General features: G+C 49.8%; 1 protein-coding gene across 1 annotated transcript; it reads left to right on the forward strand.

The window, feature by feature from the left end:
* Positions 1-4,731: 4,731 nt before the first annotated feature.
* Positions 4,732-11,982, forward strand: DMRTB1 (DMRT like family B with proline rich C-terminal 1). The gene is made up of 4 exons (XM_057745530.1): positions 4,732-5,323; positions 6,930-7,135; positions 10,351-10,537; positions 11,888-11,982. The coding sequence occupies exons 1-4, from the start codon at positions 4,732-4,734 to the stop codon at positions 11,950-11,952; spliced, it is 1,050 nt and encodes a 349-aa protein (XP_057601513.1). The 3' UTR covers positions 11,953-11,982.
* Positions 11,983-25,135: the final 13,153 nt, after the last annotated feature.

Raw genomic sequence — 25,135 nt, forward strand, 5'->3', positions numbered from 1 at the left:
TCCATTCCTTAGTCACAGTGTTACCGAACCAACCTTGGGTCTGTTGAGCTGCCACACGGCAAAGTTAGTTTACTGGTAAAGGAAAGTATGCTGTTTATTTATAGGGTGCCAGAGCAAGGAGTATGCGCAGCTCATGCTCAGAAGACCTGAACTCCGCGATGGCTTTCAGGGAAAGGCTTTTAGAGGCAACATCTGGGGTGAGGGTTGCAGGGGGATGATTTTCTTCTGGTTGGCTGGTGGTGAGGTAACAGGGTGGTGGTTTCAGAAATCTTAATCATTAACTTTCTGGTTCCAACCAGTCTGGGGTCTAGTGCTCCTGCTCAGCAAGTGATCACCATCCTCCACTCGGCTGGGGGTCTTAGTTCCAGTTCCTATAGAATAACTCAAAGATACGTGTCAGATTGTCACGTATATCCCTTGAGGAGGAACTAGGACTCTGTTTTATTGACGAACTATTGTTTCTTGACTGCTTTTCCTTTCTTTCTGTGTTCCCTCACTTTCCCAATTAGTAACTGATTGAATCTGTTCTTTGGAACTCAGGGAAGGCCTAGAAGACTAAAGCCTTTTTCTCTACAAGAAACAGGAGACGGGGAGGCGGTTTTGTAGCCAGGAGGGGCCTGCAGGGTCCTGCTCAGTTTCAGAAGCACCTGGTGTAATTTCCACCGAAGACTCCCTCCACACGGCTACTGCTTAACCTCACCATCTCCTCTCTCTCCAATCTCCTGACCTCACTGTACTTCAGCTATGCTGCAGCCTGAAACATGCTGTTCTGTCTGGGACACACCTCTCCTGCTCCTGTACCTGGAGCATTCTGTAGTCCTACTCATTCTGTAGGCCTGAGCTCAGGAACCAGCCCCTCAAGGAAATCTTCCTTGATTTCTTGATCCAGGTTAGGACCCTCACATGGGTTCCCATAGCTTCCTGGGTCTCCCCAGTACTCCTCAGCTTTCATCTGCAATTATCTGTGTCCTGTCTGGCTTGCCAGCAAGAATGTATGCCTAAAGGTAAGGATACTGTTTTTTTATCTACTTCTGTGTCTCTTATGCTTAGCACAAAGTTGGCACTCCATGAATACTGGCTATGGGTAGAGAAAAGCAAGTAAGCAGGGCATCCTAGGAATTTTCACTAGGTTGCTACCACTTTCATCCCCCTTTGCCCCAAACATAACGGGCTATGTAACAAGACAAACATTTCTATTAATCACCAACACTTTGTTGGGGAGAGCACTGTGTTTGCTTATAAGAAATACTGAGTTAGCAGATATATGGCTTAGAACATGGACCTTGAGGACAGATTTCCTGGTTCTAAATCATTGCTCTGCCACTTAATGGCTGAAAACCTTGGGCAAGATACCTAACTTCTCTAGGCTTCAGTTTCATCATGTGTAAAATGGGGGTGAAAATAATAGTGCCCACCTTAGAGAGTTGTTTTGAGGATTATGTGATTAATACACATAAAGGACTTAATAATTACTGGCACATACGAACTCTTAGTAAGTGCTAATTGGTACTATTACTGTTATTAAACCATCAGGAGTAGGGGATAACCTCAAGGAACCAAAGTTGATCCTCAAATTCTGCTTGTTGGGAGAGTGGTCCTATTCACTCTGGGCTTTCTGTTTTGTATGATGTTTGGGAAAAGTTACTGGATCCAAGTTGATTGACCATGCCAGTGAGAAAGGAGATGACTTTGACACTGGCAGGAGAGGAAGGCAAGATTCATTTGTACATTCAACAAATATTTACTGAATGTCTATATTGAGCTAGACACAAAGGAAAGTAAGATAGTCACAGCTGTTACAGAACTCTCAAAAATCAAGGAGCGAAAAGCTAGAGAGGCTGGGTACTTGGGTGGGGGTGGGGGACCACGGAGGTTGAGGGGACCAGACCAGTGGGTGTGGCACAGCAAAGGAAGATCTTGAGAGAACAGAAACACTAAGGCAGGATTTTAAAGCATCTGCTATAGGATGTGTCATGTAAATCCTCCCTTCTGTCCCCTACAAAATCTTCAATAAAGTTTCCAATGCTCACTAGAGAGAGTCTGAAGAAGAAGAAGAAGATAGCAGATATCTGGGTTATAGCTGCTGGGGGGAAAGATGCTATAGGCAAAAAAACCCTCCCTTACTCTTGTGTGCTATCAGTGAGGAAACATTACAGTGCATGCAGTATTTAATGATTATAAATTATACCCCCGTGCACTGCATAATACAAGGCTCTTTAAAAAGAATATGAATTAAGCAGTACCAATAGCAATCATGTTAAACAAAGAGAAGAGGCATTATTCGAGGTAGGAAACCTGGGACTGCGAGGAAAAAGTGGCCATATCTAAAGCTGGGACTCAGATATGACCATCAACCAGCCCCACTGTGGTTCATTAGTCAAACTGGTGATTCCCTAGCAACTATAATTTGTCATTTTATAAACTACTGCTTATGATGATGCAGACTTTCTTAAACATAACATCCAAAGGTTTAGGTGTGGGAAAGAAAGGGGTCTACTATGTACTTACTGCTCTCACCCTTCTTTGACTTTCAGTTTTTCACTTTTACATCGTACCATCTTTTTAAATTACATTTTAAAGATATATATCTATACCTATAGCACCAGCCTAAGAAGTAATCAATCATCAACCTAAATAAAACAAAATTATCAATTTGCCTGAATGTCCAAGAATGAAATAAAGAAAGCTCTATTGGTATTTACCTACACAAGTTGTGACTTTGGGGGGAAGAGAGAAATAAAGTAGTCATTTTTTCTTTCTTATTTGTTTACTGTATAAACCCTGGGGTTTCTGCATCTTATAATGTGACTACTGATTAAAAAGATATATGGTTATTAATGTTCTCAAAGCACTATGCAAATTCACATCACCTTGGGTATATTTTGCCCCTAAAGTCATTTAGTAAATATGGAATCATTTTTGTCGTTAACAAGGCTAAAATATGTTAATTCAAATAGTTGTCTTTGAATATGATTTTCCTTTAAATCATGAATAGGAAAATGAAGACAGCTTGGGTGGTCAAGCATGAAATGTAAATGGGAGTAGTTTCCTTGTTTAGGCCTCATCAGCTGCTGTCACCTGACGTTAAAACTTAAATTTGATAATGCAGAAAACGACCTTATAATCTGCAGTATCATGAAACAATGCAGCTCATGCCCCAGATTTTTTGATGGTAGTATTGAAACTATGATTTTTAGGTAAAGTTTCAAATGAAAAGGTCAGTGAAAAAATTAGACATTCTCAATTGAGTGGAGTCAGAAAAAGAGCTTGTCTGTCCTTTTACCTATGGGGCCATATTTTTTAAATCAAAAGTTAAGATACAGGGTGTTAGAGCAAAGCAGAGACAAACCTAGATGGATTAAATTACCAGTTTAAATGGATTTAAATTACCAGTGAAATGCCTAAACGGCCAAATACTACAGGAAGAATATACTTTTGCCCTCTTACTAAGATGAGGAATATATTTCTTTAAAGCAGAAAAAGACTTTACAAACCTCTTTTCAGCTTTCCAGTATATAATCAGCCTCATAATGGCAATCATTTCCTACTGTCAGGCAGCTGGTGTGAAACACAAATACAGCTGCAACCAGAGGCTCAGGAAGATCAGGGTGGACACCAGGCCTCGGCTCTCAGCTTCTACCATTCTGCTACCAGAAAGAGAGGACTTCAAAGAAAAGGCAATTAAAAATACATACATTTCAGCCAGGTATTAACCATAACTACCTCCTTAGAGATAATAGTTGATCCTATGATGATAAGCGTTTTTTCTTTTTCTTTTCTTTTCTGTTTTTTTTTTTTTTTTTTTTTTTTGGACTTAAGGGGGTTGCGGGGAAAGACCTCAGGATGTCACAAATTTCTATCAAACAAGAAAATGAATTAGTTTAGTAGTCTTGGGAAACTATGAAGTTTGTGGCAGATTTTCAGGTGTCCCAAGATTTGGGTTGTTTTACAGGGATAACTAAATTCATAGCACAGTTAAGCAATGGTTAAAGCTCATGCTAAAATATCCTAAGTCTACTTTAAAGCATTCTAAGTATGCTTCACTTTGGAAGTCATTAACAACAGCAATATGCTATCTTCCAGAAATGCACTCCTATACCAACAAGCCTCAAAAAATGGGAATTACTATAAGGGCACACCCTTGAGCAACTATCACACTGCACTGAGCTCTTGAGAATGTTTCGGAAGCATCCCTGCGAACGGCTGCTTCTCTGCAGGGGAGATAAATGAAATTCAGCAGAAGCAGCAGCTTTTGGATGGAGAAACACGGTTTGCCTCTTGGAATGCTTTTCTACCGGAATGTGTTTACTGAGAGCTACGCTCCTCTGGAGCTTTAAATCGTGGACCGTTGAATATCATTCCGCCTTTTTTTTTTTTTTTTTTCTCTTTTGAAATTACGAAATACCTTCTGTCTATGGAATGGCGGGAATAGAACGTTTGGAAATTAAATGCCTAAAACTCTAGATAATCCAGATGACATACATGCAATAGCATTCCATGAAGAACTTATTCAACCCAATCCCTTGCATCTTATTAACCAAGGCACAAAAACTCTACAAATTTTGCACCCAAAAAAGGGAGGGAAAATGCAAGGCTCTTGCTGCAGTTCCTGGGATGCTCTGAGAGCCGCTTTGCTACAAGTGTATCCAAAGTCCCCAGCACCAGGGACTTGTGGGGCGCAGCTCATCCCTGCTCACTCGCTCTGCAGCTCCCAGAGGTGGCGGTTGTACTATGAAGGCAGACCTTGCCAAGCAGGCCGACAAGATGCTGCGAACCCCCAAGTGCTCGCGGTGCCGGAACCATGGCTTCCTGGTGCCGGTCAAGGGCCACGCGGGCAATTGCCGCTGGAAGCAGTGCACCTGCGAGAAATGCTCTCTGATCACCGAGCGCCAGAAGATCATGGCGGCGCAAAAAGTGCTCAAGAAGCAGACCTCCGAGGAGGAGAAGGAGGTGGCCCTGTGTGCGCAGGGGCCCCAGCTGGCCTCCGGGGCCGCAGCCGCCTTCCCGGGCTCGAGCTTCTGCCCACTGCCTCTGCCTGCTGGTTCCGGATACGCGCAGCTGGGCCCCGAGGGCCGCGCGGCCGCCCGCTTCCTTGAGAGACCCCCGCGGGGCCCGAGCCCTGGCCCGAGCGCCTTCCAGCCAGTTCTGGGCGGCCGCGGCCGCGGCCACGGCCACGTGGGGCCGAGTGAAGGAGCCGCCGCGGCCATGCCCAGTGCTCTGGGGCCCCAGCTTGGGGCGGAGGCCGCAGGCCGCGGCTGCCCCGGCCGCCTGAAGCTGCGCGGGCCGCTGCGGGCTGTGCCCAGCCCGCCGTTCGCCGACTTCGGTAAGATTCCCGGGCCCCGTGCATCCTTTCCCCCGCCGCTGGTTCCTCTCCGGGCTGCCACCTCCCCGCTCCCCACGCTGGCGTCCCAGGCCAGCTCGGATCCCGCCAGGTCGGGCCCTTGGGGTGGGGAAGATGTTTTCTAGAGGTAAAGTTGATTTGGGATACCTTTTTCTGAGTAGGCATTTGAATTCGGTGCCTTTTTGCAAGAAAGTAAAAAGACAGAAAGGAATGGGTGGTTCTGAGGGCTTTTAACATTTAGATACAGTTTTTGCCTTCACATCCGGGAAGAAAAAAAAAATGGCCCCCAGTGGGCTGAGCTGCGGCTCCTCCTCCACAGAGAGGCCCTAGGGAGAATGGACACACTGCGCTTGCGCACCTCTTCCCGCCCTTTTCTTGGGCTGGAGGCTCCTCCCCCAGGACGTCCCTGTGGGCGCAACAATACTGCGCCTGCGCACAGTGCCCTCCCTCTCTGTGCGCTAGAGGCCCCGCCCCTCAGCCATATCCTGGCCTAACGGATGTGTTCTGTGCACCACTTCCGGCCCTTTTCCAGGAGTGGGTGGGAATGAGATCTCTGCTGGCTACAGAAGAACGGTCTGTTGTGATGTTGTTGCCTAGTTTTTCTCCCCTCTCTCTGTATGCATAAATTACATTGTTCCCGAGGTCTTATTGCTTTCACTATGACAATTTCAAGTCACATGTAGATTTGAGGCTTTTTTAAAGGGGCTCTTTTTGGGTGCAGACGCATGTTTTCTTGTTTTTCCCTATGGCAGTGTGGTAGAGAGAGCACAAGTCTGAGTCAGGACGCTGGGGGGCTGCTCACTCTGCAACCTTAGGCAAGTTCCTTCCTTCTGTGGTAGGCTCTTCCCTCTGTATGCTAAGGGGATTGGCCTGATGCCCTCTGAAGGCTGTTTCTGCCTTCTGGGAGATTCTGGAAAAATATAGATCCCTAGAGAACTAGATGGGGAAGACGGATCTGAAACAGCAATTCTAGGAGAAGGATACCTTTCCATGGACACAGGGCCTTTCTTTGTTCCATCTCTCAAAGAACAGGGACTGAGCACTGTGTGCCAGTCACTAGGATGAAAAGGTAAAGGGGGATGCGTCAGATTCCTTGCCCTCAAGGATCTTGTCCTTGTGAGAGGGACAGCACTGATCAAAGAATCGCACAGAGTGGTGTACAGAGCTCTAATAATCAACGGTTTAGCTGCGGTCTGAAGGAAGATTAGGAGCTGAGTACTGAGGACTTAAGGAGGCAAAGTAAGGTCAGGAGAAAAAGCCTGATAAGCCGAGGGAACAGCATCTGCAGAGGCCCCAAGATGGAGGAGAAAGAAGGAGCTGCTAGGTTATCGGAAACGTGGCGGCTAGAGTGGTGGCAGGAACCAGCCCACGTGGGGCTTCATGGCTGTGCCAAAGACTTTTTCTAAGAACAGTGGAACATGGTTGAAGGGTTTTAAAAAGCAGGGAGGATCAAAAGCATAATGGTTGTGGGAGAGCTCTGTAAATGGCTATGAGTGTTTATTATACAGCTACCTTCAGACAGTAATGTGATGCCTTTTTTGCTCGCTCCATGTGTTTTTAACACTTCCCTCGTCGTGTGCCTTTTCAGGGTTCCCTCTGAGCATCAACTCAGATTGTGTGGTAGGGTCTGAGTACCTGGAGAGAGAGCCTTCCAAGCTGTATCCCAGCTGCTCCAGCATGCACCCCTACTGCCCGTTCCCGCTGGGCTACCAGGATGCATCCCCGACCCCGGGCATCCCCCTGCAGCAGGGCTTCCGGCATGTGTCGTGCAGCCACTACCATGGAGGAGACTTGGTGAGTCCCATCCCTGACTCTTTCTGAGGCTGCTCCTTATCCCAGCTACCCTGGCTGCTTTGATGGATCCTCAGTCCCAGGAAGCCAGTCATTGTGCCCACTGGGTACAAGGCCCTGGGCACTGATCGGAAGGATACAGCATTGGCTTTGTGCACTGTGTGCCTCTGGGAATGCACGTGTGTACACAGGTCTGTACACAAGTAGACAAGTCAGCCTGGGCTGCGGCGTGGGCTAAAAAGCTCCGAGAGCTCAGGCAAGAAGGAATATAGACACATCTCAGATAAGCCCAAGGAACAGCCACACAGTAACACTGAGTGACCACCAGCCTTGACCCATGGAATCCCAGTGCTAGAAGGGTCCTTCATTTTTCTGGGTACCAGAAAGGAAATATCACTTTCCTGGAGCTGCACATTTGCAGGCAGAGCCAGGAGCAGACGTAGGTCCCCTGCCTCAAAGGTACGGCCCACTGGAGACGGCAGAGGGCTTTCAGAAGGAAGTAGCATTTAAGCCTAGTCATGAAAAATACGGAAACCTTCCCCAAACACTTGTCACCTTAGGAGATATTTTTGAAAAGAATGGATGAAATTTAAGTCTTTTGTAAAATCAGTGGTTGGTTACTAACTGGTGTGCTCTTTGAGCCTGGAGTTTTGAGTACCGGATGTGTAAGAGTCAGACCTGTTGTGTGAGATGCGGGTGGGGTGACCAGGTTTTGTGGCCTTGGTTACCAGCTCCTTGCACCCTTCTCTCTTTTGGCAACCACTGAGGGCCATCAGGACTGCAGGATAATGAGAGGCCTGGGTGACCACTCCTGACTTTGACCCCATAAGGCTGGACCTGTGGGGGAGGTTGGCTTACACGGAGCTCAAGTTCATGGAAATGTAGACCACTGTTAACCTTTACTCTATCCCTCAGAGCTACAGGCCTACCCCTGCGTGTTACAGAGATGTTTCCCTTGGGTGGAGGGTGGAGAAGAGTGAGTAGAGAGCAGGTTTCTTTGGTCTAATGTGGAAGGTAAGAGAAGGGGTAAAAGCTTGACATTTACATAATAAGGTCATTAGCCACAGAATGGAGCCAGTTGGATGGGGTTCCAGCTGTGACCAGGCAGGTCAGGCACAGGGGCAGGATCCCCACCCCTGCTTCACCTCAGCAGCATCTCCTCTGTCTGTTCCAGATATTTTACAGTTTTATTTAGAAATCACCTTCCATTCATTCAAGGGGGAAAAGTTTGAACACCACTGGTCTTGGTAATTTCCAGGGTGCCTGCTGGCCCTTACGTGAGCCCTCGAGGTACGTATTATTTCCTCACTGTAAACCAGAGGAAGAAAGCTCAGAGAAGCTACGTATTTGTCCAGGGTCACAGAACTGGGGAGTGAGGGACTGGGATTCAGATTATACAGCCTGTCAGCGACAGAGCCAGGACAGAGGTAGAGCAAACATGGCCCTTGACTCTCACCACCACCCCTGCCCTGCCTAAAATCTGGGGGTGCTGGCCACCCCACTGCAGCCCAGGGAGAGCATGGCGTCTCTAGCCTCCACACAAAGAGAGGGGCCTTGGCCAAATGGAGCACACACCCACCGTCTGCTCACACAGAAGCCTGGGGCCTGGCGTCCAGGGCAGGGCTCTGATTGACAGGCCTGCCAGACGGCCTTTGTTAGGAGTGTGATCTCAGTCGGTTTATCTGGGCCTGAGTTGCCACCACAAGCCCCAGGCAGGAGCTGTGATCCAGGGAGAGACTTGGCTGAGCAGCTTGGAATTAAAGCACTAATAATCCCCCTTCCCACCCCCTTCACGTCTGGATAGAGGATCAGGCATTTATTTGTGAAGCTGTTTCAAACCCAAGAGCCTATGAATTGCTTTCATCCTTGTGCTGCTGCCCACGGCCCAGCCTCCCAGATATGCCCCAAGCCGCCTTCCGCCTTCTCTTCCTGTCCTGCCCCACCTGCTGCTTCTCTGCTTCCTCTTTTCTCTTCCCACAAAAGAGCACAGGCCTGGAGTCGGACAGACTTGGAAACCAATCCTAGCTCCACTATTTACTCGCCACGTGGCCTGGGGATGTCACCTAACCTCTGAGGACCTCGCTTGGGTTCTTAGTCTGTACAATGGGGGCAAGAGTCCTCTCTCATAGGGCCATTGATAGATTCCAGCAGTAAGGCGTGAATGCATATAAAGTGTCTGGGACATGGTAGGTAACTCAAAATTGGGCTTTCTTCCCTTCCTTGCAGTCAGATTGTTGGGAAATGCTGGGTTAACCTAAGGAGATGTTTGCACACTGCCTCTAGGGGCCTAAATATGCTCGTGTGTGACTCACCAGTGTGGGGGTGGTATGCAGGGTTTCTCAAACTCCCTGGACAAAGAACACTTTCAAGAGCACATTTAAAAATATCTTGTAGGACACGAGAGTTCTCTGGAACACAGCTTGTGAAGTGCTGCTCTGAAGGATCTGGATGGAGGAGTAAATAATAGGACCTGCCCCTGAAATTCCCTTCTCGTCTGTCACGCTCACGTCTTTCTCGGTTGTTTCTCTGAGCTGTGTGTAGTCATCGCCCCTCCACGTCCCCTCACTCCAGCCTTGGGGTCCTGTGGTGTGGGGTTAGCGTCCATCTTGCAAAGAAGGAACAGAAACACAGAAGGGCTGATGGCTGAAGTCACTTTCCTGAGGTCACCCAGCTTCCCTTGCCTCAGTAACAGCTGCCCCACACTCCGGTCTTCTCCTGGCCGGTTAGAATGGGGACCCCACAGGCCCGGCGATGCTGGAGTCTAAGTCAGTACATGTACCAGAAGGTGGGACCACAGGTAGTTGGGATGCATTCAGACCCATCTGCAGTGCAGAGCCGTGGAGTCAGGCCAACTTGGGATCCAGTTCTGCTTCTACCATTCACCAGCTCTGTGGCCCTGGGCCTGTGCCTTCTCACTGATGCCGTTTTTCATCACTGCAGTGAGGATGGTAATAGAACCTCCCTCCTAAGGGTCGTAAGGATGGAATGAGGTTGTGGACCTACGTGCATGCAGCTGCTCCCCAGGCTTCTCCGAGATGCTTGTGTTCCTTCTTGCCTTCAATCACCTGGCAGCTGTTGGCCGAACACCCTGTTCCGAGTGCCCTGTGCCCTGGTGTCTGAGCCGCAGGGATAAATCTACCCCACGGGGAGAATGAGTGTTGGATCGGCCCTTCTGACTAACCGTCTCCCCCCGGCCCTCTGCTGCGTGTGCCCCGCAGGTGGCAGAGCCAGTGGGAGACTTGCAGCCTGGGTACTGCCCGCCGCCGCCGCCACCACCACCGCAGCCCCTGTTCCTCCCGCCTGGCTACCTCTCGGCGCTCCACTTCCTCCCGCCGCCGCCGCCCCCGCCACCTCCACCGTCGTTCTCGCTGACCATCCTGTCTGACACGGAGAAGGAGAACACTGGTGAGTGAGCCCCCATCTTCCAGCTGCCAGGGGAGCCGGGAAAGCATTCTGGAGGAAGGGGGTCCTACGATGAAGTAGATGTGGAGAGAAGGGCAATAGAGAACGGAATTTTAAACGTGCTGGGCCCTGGGATAAGCTCTTTCCTTGTACCCCTCCCGATATTCCACACGTGAGCATCTAGGGGAGGTGGGTCTCCATTCTCAGGTGAGGAAACCCATAGAACCCTGAGAGGTTCTCACACATGTGGCAGAGCTCAGATGTCAACAGAATTCTCTGCCTGGCTCCAGGTCCAATGCTAACTTCCTCACCTTAGCAGTGCCCGTGGGCAAAGACATGGACGATGGCGCACGTGGTGTGTTCAGAAGACCAGAGGTGCCAGGCCTCTCTGGCTGGGGAAACAGCACGTGCTGAGCCTGAAGTAGCAGCTGGGGCCGGTTTGGGGCTGGTGGGGATGACTCCTCTGCCCCAGGCCCCTGGGGAAAGAACCTGCCTTCCATAGCTCTGCCGCTGGTGCGCCGGGTGATCCCGGACACTCACACCCTCCTCCAGACCTCAGTCTTCTCACCTGTAAAATAAGCCCTGTCACAGGCTTAATTACTGTGAGGGTCAGCTGCAATTCTGGATGTGAAAATGCTTTGGGCGTTCTTTTGAGGGCCCTTGCGGCTTTAAAGGTTTTAGGACTTTTTTTTTCCTTCCAATCCTCCCCTGAGGCTCTTCCGGAAAAGAAACTGAGGCATGTTGCACACTTGCTGTGTGTGGATGCCTCGATCTGTTAGCTAGGAGATAGTACAGTGTGGCTTAAAGTATGCTGGCCCTGGTGCCACGCACTCTGAGTCTTCGTTCTGGCTCTAGCGCTGGCCAGTGGTATGACCTCGGGCAAGTTAATTCACTCCTTGATGCCTCAGCTTCAGTATCTGCAGAAGTGGAGTAATAAGGGCCCCTTACCTCATGAGGTCACCCTGAGGATTAAATAGAACCTAAAAGGATGAAGGTGGTGGTAAACGTTAGTTCTCACTGTTTCACCTGATCCCCATGCCGACCTGATGCTGCAAGGTAGGTATCCGCTCCTTTGACAGAAGGAGAAGCTGAGGTTCACAGCTGGCAGTAGCTTGCTTCCTGCCACCTTGTGACAAGCAGAGCTGGGGTCTGAACTTGAGTTTGTATCGTGTGGCCAGAGCTAGAATCCTGGTCTCCTGACTCCTAGCAAATTAAAGGTGGGAGTGGGAATAATAATTCTCTGTAGGGACTGGGAATGATGAGAATGCCTGCATGCCTTATGGAGAACGTACGTCTGAAAACTGGTACTTTTCCCTTTTTCTAAATCCAGCCCCTCTTCTCTGTCCTTCACAGATGACCAGGATGCGGATGGGCCGAGTGAGCCCAGCCAGCCTTCGTCCCAGGAACAGTCTGACTAGACCCAGGCCCTAGGCCAGCAGAGAGGGGCCTGGGAGGGCGGGGGCGGGGGGGGGGGTACAGCAATGATTTTCTCGTCTCTATTCAGTGATGTGCAGGGAGGAAGAATAGTGAGGCATAAGATAGCAGTTAATTCCCATTTCAAGATAGGAGGAAGGAGGGTGATTGCTAAGATTCCCTCAATCCTGAGACAACGGAGGTTGAAGAGGCGCTCAGAGGATGAAGTCACCAGGGCAGGGCCAGGGCTCTGAGGAGGGGGGCTGGTGGAAGCGCACGTTTAGGAATGAATTTAACCATCTCTGGGTTGTGCTGCTGTTATCAGACTCACCCCCAGAGGTGGCCTTTGATTTCCTCAGGTCCTGCTCCAGGACAGGAGGCACCATCTACTTAAGCCTTCTGCCTGGTCCCCAGCTGGGGGCAGCACAGACGTGAGGGGTCCAGCACATCCAGGTGGCGCAAGCAGCTAGGACCAGGGCTGACAGCAGGTTCTGCAGTGTCCTTCCTTGCTGCCCTGTCCCCCATGGTCAGCCTGGCCACTGTCCCTCGCCTCTTTTCCAGGGGCCTTTTGTTATAAGCGATCTGGCCATTAGGGATGCTTCACTTCTCCTCCGTAAAGTTTAAGCCATTACAGGCATCATTTCTGGTTTAAAAAAATCTGTTAAAGTTTGACTATTTCATGTTTTTATAGTGATTGCCAGCTTTAAAAGTAGGCTGTTCATAAGCACTGCTGTGGTTCTCAGAGAATAGGATGGTGCTTCCAGATAACCTGTGGAAATCAGCAGTTTGTTCTCTGGGGACAGTTGACTGTTGAAATAAAATGAGTAGTAGAAATCCTTGTGGAAGTTTTATCCTCTCTGTAAATGGCTGTGGAAGGCAGTGTTGGGTAGAGAGTCGGGAGCTGGGGTTCGTGGCCTTTTGGCCTGCTCTTTCTGTGTACTTAGGCAACGCCCTCCCTTTACTTCAGTTACCAAGTGAGAAGCTTGGGCCAGGCTAGTAGGTTTTTTTACTATCAGTATTGTTGTCATCATTATTTTAAGCAGTGGAGACTTTTAAGGCAATTTGATGCAGACACATAAATGTGTAAAGGTTTCTTTTAGTTTTTCTTCCCCAGCTCCTTTCATAGTCCCTGCAGAGTGACATGGTTTTAAAAAAACAGAACTTGATACATTTAAGGTCCTGGTTCTCTTGCCTTGTTTTCACTTTCTCTGTCATTTAAAAAACATCGTGCGTCTCTACTGGATTCAGAGCCTGGCAGTCAGCTCTGCCCATGAGGAACATGGAATCTAGTGAGACAAATAGACAGCCCAGTGGGATTGCTCTGGGATAGAGTAAAGGGACTGTGGGGGGCACTTCTGGAGAAGTTGGGGTTTTGACTGCATCTTAAAGGGCAAGAATGAGTTAAGCGAAGATGGGCACTACCAGTAGACAGGTAGAAAGGGTATGAGACCTGGAGTGAAGGATTCGAGGATGAGGGATGGTGTCCTGTTCTCTATCTGGGAAGGACTGGCACCAAGAGAGTAGGCTGACCTGCCTCCTGTCTTGCCTCTGGGCCACATGTCTTAGAGCAGGTGGCAGGAAGAACATTAAGAAGTGATATTCTAACTTCTCTATCAGTGTGGTGGCTGGAGGTGGAGGAACGGGGCCTGCTCTATTGGAAGGTATTGCGCAGGTACAGTCATAGGAATTTTTCAGTTACTGCTTTATAGACAGTGCTTTCAGCAGAGCAGAACCAAGCATGCTGAGGCCTGCAGGTCAGCCCTGGCTTCAGTCTGGACCTGAGGATGCAGTGGTTTTGAACTAGCCTGGCATTGAGGCTGAAGTTATCAGCCACCCCAATGCTGGTCCTACCCCAGGGTCCACAGGGCTGCAGGAACCCCAGGAGGGTGTGAGAAGACCTGGCTTCTGGTTCTATTTGACCTCATTCACCCTGTGTTCACTGGACCCCTGACCTTCTGACACTATGACCTGGTGGGGCTGCATCAGTGACACTAATTTTTCATCACTTTGCTTTATCTTAGACCCCATGCTTTGAAAGATTTTTGAACCAAACCACATTAATCCATAAAGCTGTTTTCACATTTCTGATCAACACACACAAGTATGAGACAATCTATGACCACGTGGACTCCACGTCATTCCAGACCAATGTTTAGCCTGAGGGGTTTGAGATGGGAAGCTCTGTCCTATGGAGAAGAGCAGTGTCCCCTTGTCCTATAGGGATCCATGTCCACAGGACTCCTGGAAGGGGGGCTGCTGTTCAGTTCTGCAGGCCTGTGAACTGGTGAGTCTCACAGACTGGTCAGCATCTTTTCTGCAGTCGTGAGGGTGCCTGCTGGGGTGAAAAGGCCAACGGTGGGGCAGGGTGGGACCCTGCCTAGCTCCCGTTCCCCGATGTGAACCCCAAATTCTGAGAGTCCCAGCCTGCCCTTTCCTGTGTGCTCTCACCATGGTTACTTGCCCTGGTGGGCTCAGTGGACCCCTGCTCCCTATAGCCTTTCCGGTCAATTTAATCCATGCTCCCTGAATGGCCTGCTCCTCCAGGCTGTTCTCCAGCAGCTTCGGCATGAGCACTGAAACACCAGATCCACTCATGTTGCTGTTCTGCTCACACGCCTTCCATGGCTCGCTTCTGCCGTGACCAACATTCTCAGTACAACCTGCCTGCCCATCTCTCCAGCCACCTCCCCCTCACTGGCTGGCCCAGCCCAGGTCCTGCAGGGGTGGAGTTAGCCAGGTCCTGGCAGAAAAGGATTGGAAGCAGGGAGACCGTTGGCCGGGGCAGCATTGCTCAACCCAAACGGCCAAGGCTTGGCTATGAGTTGGGTAAAAGTTCTGGAAGGGAGCAGGCAGCATTCCCTGACGCAAGATGCGTTGGCAGGCCGCCGCCAGGAGGGGGCTCTTGGACAGCAGCTATGGGCGGGGCCTGTTGCTTAGCAACCGGACTCCGCAGAAGGGCGCGGGCCCATTCCTGCGCCTCTGCAAGCAGGGCTGGAGGAACAAGCCTGCAGCGCCCCCAGGAGACCTGGGATCTCCCTGGGAAATCAAAATGATGAGCCTCTAGACTGGGCTATATGACCAGCAACGTCTCCGCAACCACCTTTACGCTGCCCTGCTCGTGAAACAGATGCTCTACTATGTTTGTCTTCAAATGCCAGCCCCAGTCCCCGTGTCCCATGACGCATCCCCGCACCCTTTCTCTCCTTTCTGCACTTTGGCTCATGCCGAGCCTTCTCCCTAGACTTTTTCCAGCTTCACCTGCTCACCTTTTACGTATCCCTTTCCGACTTAGTCCAGGCGCCCGCTCCTCCAGGGCCCCTCAGCCTGGGTCAGGAGGCTCTGGGGGGCCTGACCACACACTGATCCCACTGAGTAGACGTCCCTCCCTTAAGCCCTGGGGGCAGTGACAAGGTCTCATTTGTCTCTGTGCCCCCACTCCCAGCGTGGGCGGCACATTGGTTAGGAATGCAGTTATCCAGCACCAACTGCAGAATTGCAGGGCCATCTGGTGCATTATTGGGTCGAGGGTTGAGTTGCCCTGCCTCTGGCCGCTCACTCAGCTTTCCTGTCCTTACACTTGTGCTGCCTCTGCTCCGGCATCACCCAGGGGGCAGAAGAACAGGGAGCCAGCCTTCACTGAAACTCTACTGTGTACCAAGCACTGCACCCATCCCCCCATTTCATCCTCACAACAACACAGGGAAGAGGTACGTTATCCCTATTTTATGAAGGAAAGTGAGGCACAGAGAGGGATAGTGATTTGCCCAAAGTCACACAGTTTATGAGTGGCCGAGGGTGCGCAGAGGGCAGCATACCTCCCTGGGCACCAGTTACAGAGTTGTTAATATCTATTTTGCCCTGAATTACCATTTTGAGATTTTTTTGAACACAGACTACCTGAACACACCGTCATTTCTGGGAAGATTCTAGCACAGCACAGGGAGAGCAGCCTGAGGACTTTTACCTCCTGAAACCACTGCTCACTGTATTCACTGGCCCCAGCATGCAAAGCCCCCTGAGAGAATGCTAAAATAATCATCATGGTGACATTGTGGAAAGAGTCCTTGGGGTCTTTGGGCCAGAAGCTGTTCAGTATCTCCTGTTGCTTGAGCTCCTGCTGCGGCCTGGGCTTCACCTCAAGCCCCATGGTGTGAGCTGGGACTGGCAGAATGCTTGTTCTTATGGCCAGAGTGGAGCAAAGAGGTGTGTTTTCTAAGGCTGCACCTCTAGGTTTTGACCCCCCCAAACCCTACTGGAGAGAAGCCCTCCCACCAGTTTTCCTGGAGAGTGGAGTTGGGATGCTCAGCAGACGAAACATGCCCCTCTGGGCCTCTCCCCGCCACCCTGGGGATTCGCAGTTCCTTCCACTCCTGGACACTGTGGTCTTGGTGGGCCTGGACCTAGGCCCCTCTTACTGGAGAGCTGCTCAGAGGCCCTAGAATGAGCTGTGGCCTCTTCTCCTTGGTCGAGATTCTTCCTTCTTGTTTATTCCTAGCTCTGTGCACCTGGGCATGTCGCATAACTTCTCTGAGCCTCCCATTACCCTCTATAGCACTGGCTCAGGGGTGTGCTGAGGATGCAGGGAGCTCTCATGAGAAATACAATTTTTTTAAAATTTATTTATTTATTTATTTATTTATTTATTGGCTGTGTTGGGTCTTCGTTGCTGCACACGGGCCCTCTCTAGTTGTGGCGAGCAGGGGCTACTCTTCATTGTGGTGTGCGGGCTTCTCATTGCAGTGACCTCTCCTGCTGCAGAGCACGAGCTCCAGGCGCGTGGGCTGCAGCAGTTGCGGCATATGGGCTCAATAGTTGTGGCTCACGGGCTCCAGAGCACAGGCTCAATAACTGTGGTGCACGGGCCCAGTTGCTGTGCAGCACGTGGTATCCTCCCAGGGCAGGCATCGAACCCATGTCCCCTGCATTGGCAGGCAGATTCTTACCCACTGCACCACCTAGGAAGTCCCGAGAAATACACTTTTGATGCCACCTCTCAGTCCACAGTATACAGTACTTGTGTGGTCAGATGATTGAAGGCAGCCTCTTCTTTGAATCCATGTCAGGAGACTAAGAATCACAAAGGCTAAGAGCTAGCTGTGGCTCTTTATTTCCTGGTGCTCCTCATGTGCTAGGCACTGTATGAATGCTTCCACAAATTCTCTCAGCAACTCTTCCAGGCAGGCACCATAGTACACTCATCTTACAGATGGCAAAACTGAGGTCCACAGAGGTTTCCTGCTTTTGGTCATATTCTCTATAAGTGGCAGAGCCAGGATCAAATCTGAGTTCCACCTGAGTCCAGAGGTAAGTTCCTAACCACACTGGCCTCTCCTGCTTCTCAGCAGGAGAGACCTGTGAGTCTTGGGGAAGTCGTGGCCCACCCCTCATCCCGAGACTTGCTGCCCAACTGCAGTCCACCCAGCCTAGCTGCTTTCATGGCATGTGGACAGGCTGGACACAAAGAACAAACTGGCTCAGATCTTACACAAGGAATACAATTATTTTTTTTTAAATTAAACCTTTTATTTTCATTTTGAAATGAACGAAGGAGCATGAAGTTGATTTTTAGTACTAAAAGTATACTAAAATTTAAATGTACACCCTTCCGCAAGGTAGATAGGAAATTGGTCAATAATGGTGCATTTGATTCAAATGTAACCTAGGAAACAGTTTTGCTTTTCACCAGGATGATTTCCCTTCATGCTCATTTCTTCATCTTTCTCCACACTTTTTGTTTTTGCTTTGAAATAATTAATTAATTGTGAATATAAGTAATTCACGAAAACTGTAAACAACTTCAGAGTGTAAGCCAGAAGCAGATTTTTTCCCCTCTCTGTCACTCATTCTCATTTCTTTTCTCAGAGATGTCACCTCTTTTTTGTCTTCTTCCAGAGAGGATTTGTACAAGCTTTTTTGTTTGTTTGTTTAACTACACTTTGATTTTGAGATACTCACAGAGATTTACATGCAGTTCTAAGAAATAACACAGAGAAATCTCATGTATCCTTTACCTAGTTTCCCCCAGTGATGCAACATCATAATCAGAATATTGACACTGATACAGCCCCCTCAGTTTTTTCAGATCAGTGTTACATTTTACATTTGGAGTTAATTTTTGTGTAAGGTGTGAGGTTGAGGTTCATTTTTTTGCCTGTGGTTGTCCAGTTGCTCCAGCACTGTGTGTTGAAATGGCTATCGTTCCTACATTGAATTGTTTCTGCACTTTTGTCAAAGATCAATTGAGCCTATTTGCATGGGTCTCTTTCTAAGTTCTCCTAATCTGTTCCATTGATACGTTTTTTTAAAAAACACACAAATGGTAGCACATGATCCATACTGTTCTGCACATTTCTCTTTTCATTAACACCAGATCAGGGTTTCTGAGCCTTTTTTGAGCCATGGACCCCTTTGTCAGTCTGGCAAAGCCTGTGACCCCTTCTCAGAGCAGTGCTTTAAATGAATAAAATAAAACACATAAGGTTACAGAGGAAACCAATTATGTTTAATATACTTGTCAAAATAGAGAAATACATTTGTGATTTAGTAATACATGAACTTCTTTACTAACACATTAAATAACAAAATCTATTGGTGGGTCTAATCACTATTAACAGTTTCTAAGTAGTGATATAATTGATATTTTGAGATGCTTGCAACCACTTTGAAGTAATATGAGGAAATCTGTGATGTCTATTGGTGACCAAGTCACTGCTCATTCTACTGGGATTGGTGGCCTAAACTCATAACTGATGGAAACACTGAATGATTGTTAGAGGTTAGTGAAAATCAAGATGTACTTTTCCCCCAGCCAAGTTCACAGCTCCCTTAATTCTCTTCAGGGTCCTGGTTATGAGCTTCTGCATCAGAGCTTGGAGACCCTCCTGGCATCATTCTTGTTAGCAGCTGAATGCTGCTTAATTTACCTAACCAGTGTCCTGCTACGAGACTTTTAGGTTGTTTCCAATCTTTTGCTATTACTGCTAACTCAAATTTTTAAAGCTTTCTCCAGCTGCGATTTTCTTCTCAAGCAGGGCCACCAAGCTGACCCCTCCACATTCAGAGAAGCCCTTGGCCGGAGACACACACAGCCGATCGGCAGGGAGCATCTGGGTCAGGCTCCAGCCCACTTCTCCCTCCTTCTGGGGCCACCACCCTCCACACCATCAAGTGCTTCACCCCTGCGCCCCAGCCCAGGCTGGGGATTCCATGCCAGCCCCAGTGAGCTAGCGGGTAGGCAGGCTAGGGAGGGTTCCCCAAGCCGGGCAGCATCCTGTGAGCAGATGTACGGCTCTCCTGCGCCTTTGTGCTATGTTTAATTAACAGCAGATCGCGAGATGCTAACATTCTATCATGTCAGCTATTGCATTTGAGCTAACACAGGCATTGGCCTGTCAATAATTAGCTGTTGGGTAGTGTCTTTTCTTCATCTTTTTTCTTTTTTTAATTGGAATCAGAACATCTTTTTTCTTTCTTTTTCTTTCTTTCTTTCTTTCTTTCTTTCTTTCTTTCTTTCTTTCTTTCTTTCTTTCTTTCTTTCTTTCTTTCTTTCTTTCTTTTTCTTGGTAGTAGATGCACTCTGTGTGGACCTGGCTGTTTTTCCACATTCATGGACAATTAATTCCCAGCTATAATCCAGTTACCCAGCAAACGCTGAGTTGCCTCCCAGTGTTGTCAGACATTTGCTAGAACAGTTGCTCCCCCCACCCCCACCACTTGGGAAAACAAGAGATAATAACACCGTGTTCTGAAATGTGTGAAACATACCTGGTTTAGAAACCCTGGCCATTGCACTGTCAGTCTCTAATTGAGTGTTTTTGAGCACCTGGCTTTTCGATTTCTTTTTTTTCAATTTGGAGTGAATTTTTTGCTAACACAGTATACTTACCTCAGTCAGAGGGCGATGTCAACCACCATCTTCAAAATCAGAGCCAATGCTTATTGGCTCTGTATTCTGTCCACAAAGCCAATAAGCATCTGTTGGGCATCTACAGTGGGCCAGGCCTTGTGCTGTGCTCCTAGGATAAGGTGGTTGTTTCCCTCCTGAGCATCCTAATACCCTGATCCGAGTACTCTTCTACATGAAACCCTCCTGCAGCTCCCCACTGCTCCAAAGTCCAGCTCTCCAGGCTGGCCTATAGCCCTTTCACAACCCACAGTCCAGGTGACCATTACAGAGTCTTCTAGGCCTCTTTGTCCTTGTTGCATTAAAATTTCCCAAAATGCCTTGCTCACGCAGCATCCTCTACCTGGGCCACCTCTCCTCTGGACTTATCAGCACCTCCTTGGAGACTCCTCTGAGCCTCCCCAGGAAGTCTGGCCTTGCTCACCTTTGATGCAAGGTGTGCCCTGCACCTCTTCCTCCAAGACTTTACTGCACTCACGTGCCTCTTCTGTGGGTTCATCACAGGTAAGGATGACATCAAACTCACCGATAGAGGTCACCAGTGACAACATCGTGGCCAAATGCAGCAGTCAGTTCTCTGTTCTCTGCTCCCCCACCTCCTGACGCATTTTACAAACACTTCTCTAGACTTGTGGGATGCTATTCTCTCCTAATTCCTACCTCACACCAGCTCCTTCACCCATTGCTGCTCTTCCCCTTGTCTGCGTGCTTTCTGGATGCAGGCGCTCCTCAGGCAGGTCCTGGACCCTCCTTTCTTCTTGTCAGTGCTCTTTCTGTGGAGTTGCTTGTCCAGGTCCATGTCTGTACACTCAGTCTAGTGCACTGAAAGAGCTGGCCTGGGCTCCGCACTTGTGTCAGCTTTGTCTGCGCAGCCTCTCTCCCTGCATGTCTAAAAGGTGTCCTGGCAGGAAACAGAAGTCAACTTGGAAGGTTCAAGATTAGGTTAGAAAACAGTGTCCCCAGAGTGAACTGGAGCCTGTGGAGGTGGGTCTGCCTGCAGGGGCTGTGGTCATGGAGGGAGGTAACTTTGGCCAAAAAAAAGAAGAAGAAGAAAAAGAAAAAGAAAAAGAAAAAGTAGCCCAGACCATAGAGGGTACCGGGTAGAAAAGCCCTCCCTCACTCTCCTTCCACCCTCTGATCTGCTGGTGCTTTCCATTGGCCAAACCCAATCTGAAACCACAGGGCAAAGGAGCCAGGACTGGGTGGGAGGCGGCTGGGGGTGGGGCGCTGTAGCTCACAGTACTCTGGCCCAGCCCCTTGGGCACAGAATAGGGCAACAGGGCAGAGACTAGGTGGCGGGGTGGGGGTGGGGAGGGAACACAGAGCGTCACCGTTACAGTCCACCCCTGTGCCACTCAGCGTCCTTGCCCTTTTCTCAGAGCAAGAAACTCTCATTTTCAAAATCAGGGGAGGGACACAAGCCATCAGCCGCTGTGTTGTCCTGGAGCGATGTCGCTGCAGTCACGCTCTGGAGCCTAAACTGGTGCATCACCTACATGGCAGCAGAGGGGAAAGAAACTGACCAGGCAGCACACGGCACGGATCCTGGCTGCAGCCTCCTTGTCTGTGGCTGGTTGAGAGGCAGAGGCGCGTCATCATCACTGCTTCTTTCTAGCATCCGTTCTGTGTTCCCCTCGTGCTCCGCCAGCCCCTCAGCTGGTGGGAGCTCTGTGCCTGGGAGGGTGGCCCAGCTCGTGCCTCCTCTCGTGGCCCGAGTCCTTGGTCAGCCCATCACCGTCGTTTCCTACAGCTCCCCACCGACTGTTGCAGAGGATATGGAAGCATCTCTCTCCGACCTCAGGGGCTCTGCAGGTTCCAGGCCCGCTTTTCTCTCCCATATTGTGCAGCAGAGCCCAGTTGCCCCTTGGTAATCGCGGTCACCCACTCAGGCCAGCTGGGCAACTCTCTGCCTGTCAGTTCAGTAGCACGAGGAGTGCACAGCAGCCAAGAGGAAGCCCAGCCTCTAATTTCGTGGAACCATGGCAGCATTTCCTGGTGGAAGCCTTGAGAACCAGCCCCTCCCAAACCTGCTGAGCCCAAGGCCGTTGTCCTAGGTTGGATTCCTCAGAAGCAGACCCCAAGGTGAGGTTAGGGGTAGAAGTGACTTATGAAGGAGGTGCTCTTGGGGGAGACCAGTTAGGGGGAGGGGGAGAAGCCAGGAAGGCTGCCACTTCAGGCAAACTCTCAGCCTCAGCTGGGGAGCTCTGGTGTGTATGATGCCTCAGAGCTCTCCACACATGAGGCCAGAGAACTGGGCACTCACACTCCTTCACCCTAAGTCACTGGTTAAGGGCGGCCCCGGGGGTGATATAAGTGCCCAGGCACCTCTGGCTGCCTGAGCCTGTGGGCCAAGCAGGCTCTGGAAGCCCAAGGGATGTTCTCTGAAAAGGCCTCAGATGTGCCTGTTGGAAGCAAAAACACGCTGAACCCAGGAGGGGCCCAAACATGGGAATCTGAGAGAATCTGGGCAGAGCCCCAACATGATCTGTTATGTTGCAGAGACAGGAAGCAAAAATTCTGTAAGAGACTTATGAAGGTGTAACCGTGAATGGGCTGTGGTAATGGTTGCACTACCGTAAATATACCAAAAACCATTGTACACTTTAAATAAGTGAATGATATGGCATGTGCATTATATACAATAAAGCTGTTATTTTTGTTTTTAAAGTGAGTGGGGAAGCTCCTGGTGGAAGATGGAGCATACACTGGTCACCGATTAAGGCACACGCCCCATCCTAAGAGGCGGATCCCCTACGTTATCACAGGGTGCTGACTCACAGCTGGTGCTGTAACTGAGCCTACAGCAGTCCATTCCGCCATCTGCAAGCCCACTGCCGTACTTCTCTCCCTATTAATTACATCTCTGGGTTGGAGGCAACATAGTGGCATGCCATGGCAATGGATGAAGCATTCTGTGTGACCACAGATGGTGGTCCTGGCAGAAGTATCCAGCAGAGAAGGCACATCTATACCCAGATTCCATCAGGATTAATTGATGCACTCCTTATGATGGAAGACATCCAAGGTAATCAACTTGCCATCATCGTGGTTTCCTGGGGAGCAGGACAGCCCTGCCCGTGTTATTGGCAGACTGGGCACTCAACCATGGCAGCAGCCAGATCAGCTTTGGTAAGGGGAAGTTCGTGTTGTTGAGCCTATGAAAAGCTTTCCTCCCTGCTGTTATGGGCTGAGTGTTTGTGTCTTGCCCAAATTCATATGTTGAAGCCCTAACCCCAGTGTGGCTGTATTTGGAGATGGGACTTCTAAGGAAGTAATTAAGGTTCAATGAGATCATAAGTCTGGAGCCCTGATCCTATAGGAATAGTCTTTATAGGAAGAGATGCCAGAGAACTCCCTCTCTTTTTCTCTCCATGCATGCAAAGAAGAGGTCAGGTGAGCACATAGCAAGATGGCCCTTCCTACAAGCCGAGAGAAGAAGCCTCAGAATGAAACCTACGTTGACGGCACCTTGATCTTGGACTTCCCACCCTCCAGAACTGTGAGTAGTAGATTCTGTTGTTGAAGCCACCCAGTGTGTTAGGGCAGCCCAAGTAGACTAATACACCTGCTATCACACTCTGTTCATGAGCCCATTGAGCTGGGGAACGAGATTAACTGACATCCACAAGATGGGCCCTCTTGTTCCTCTAGTTATTGAGAGCCTCACCTGCAGTGGTTACCCTCTGGTGCACATTTCCTGGGAGGTGAATATTTCACACACTGCCAATTTGGAGAGGTCCAGCCACATACCTTCTTCCTTGTCACCAGTTTTCCAATCTTGTTCTTTCCAAAACCCTGAGCAGCCAGCTGACACATATCCCTCTGCCCACGAGTGAGTGTAGAGCCATACCTCAGGCTATCCCTATGGGCAACAGGTCCCAGGCAAGCCCGGCCCGTGGAAGGGTCTCCTGTCACTGCTGTCTCCCAGGTGCGAGAGACCTCACTCAGCAGCCCCTGAATGAGGTCGCCACGCAGCCTCCATCCACTCTGGCTGGTGGTGACACAGCATGCACTCCCGTTTGTAAATCAGTCTCCCAGTGGCTCCTCTTCTGCTAACTGGTCTCAGGGAATTCCCCAAAGGAAAGGGCAGAGCCCGGCAGCAGGTTCCATGGGCTTCTCAGCCACGTGTTTGTAGGGTTTACTCACAGCCTCTGGACCTGCTGCCGCCCAGCATTGTGCGCACATTTGCACTGGATGTGGAATGCTGCTACTCACACTCAACTATACGGTTTGGAGGAGCGAATAACAAATCACTACACACTTAGTGGCATAAAACAGCACCCATTTATTGTCTCAGAGTTTGTGTAGGTCAGAAACTGAGCTCTCTGCTCAGAGTCTCATCAAGCTGAAATCAAGGTGTCAGTCAGGGTGGCAATGTTATCTGAGGCTCAGGGTCTGCTTCTAAGCTCATTCAGTCAGAATTCACTTCCTTGCAAGTGTCAGACTGGGGTCCCCCTCTTCCTGTTGGCTGTTGGTTGGGAATCACTCTCAGCTCCTGGAGGCCACCCTCTGGTGCTAGGCATGTGGGCCTCTCAGGACATGGCAGCCTTCTTCTTCAAAGCCAGCGGGAGAATCTCTCTGCGGTGTGCTATGATGGGGTTGTATATAATTTAGTCACAGGAGTGACTATCCCATCGTATTTAGCCTCAAGGGGAGGGGCTTCTACAGGACATGTACATCAGGGGGTGGGACTCCTGGGGTCATTTTAGAATGCTGCCTACACACCTATCATATGGGGTCCCTGCAAGAAATAACATGCTCAAATTAAGATAATTTAAAGAAGCCCAATAAAGGAATTAAAAAAAGCTTTGGTGAGGACTAGGAAACTGCAAGGATAGTGCAGCACCTAGAGAGCTTGGTTAGCATCCCTGGGGTGGCTGAGGGGTGAGGGGACAGAGCAGCTAGTGGGATGTGGAAGGAGTCATGTAGAGAAGTCTGCTATGACAGAACAAGGACCTCTCCCAGGGACACTCCACAGGAAGGGAGCTGGGAGAACAAATGACTCCCTCCTCTCCCCCCTCCAGTCTCCTGCTGGGACTCCTCAATGCTGAGCTCAGTCAGAAGCGGGGGGCAAGAGAGCCCCTTGATATAGTCCACACAGGTCGGCCTCTGGGGCACAGAACAGGGGAGAAGACGGGCAGTGGAGGGTGGACAGCAGGAAGACATCCAGCCAGTAGCTCAGGTCACTCAGTCCTTCAGTGTCCCGTGGCCATGGGGTCCAGTGTCTCCCAGAGCCTGGAACAGCCATCAGTAGAGGAGAGCAAGCTGGGCTCCCAAACCTCAGT

This window comes from Hippopotamus amphibius, chromosome 1, assembly GCF_030028045.1.
Source record: "Hippopotamus amphibius kiboko isolate mHipAmp2 chromosome 1, mHipAmp2.hap2, whole genome shotgun sequence".
NCBI lineage: Eukaryota > Metazoa > Chordata > Mammalia > Artiodactyla > Hippopotamidae > Hippopotamus > Hippopotamus amphibius.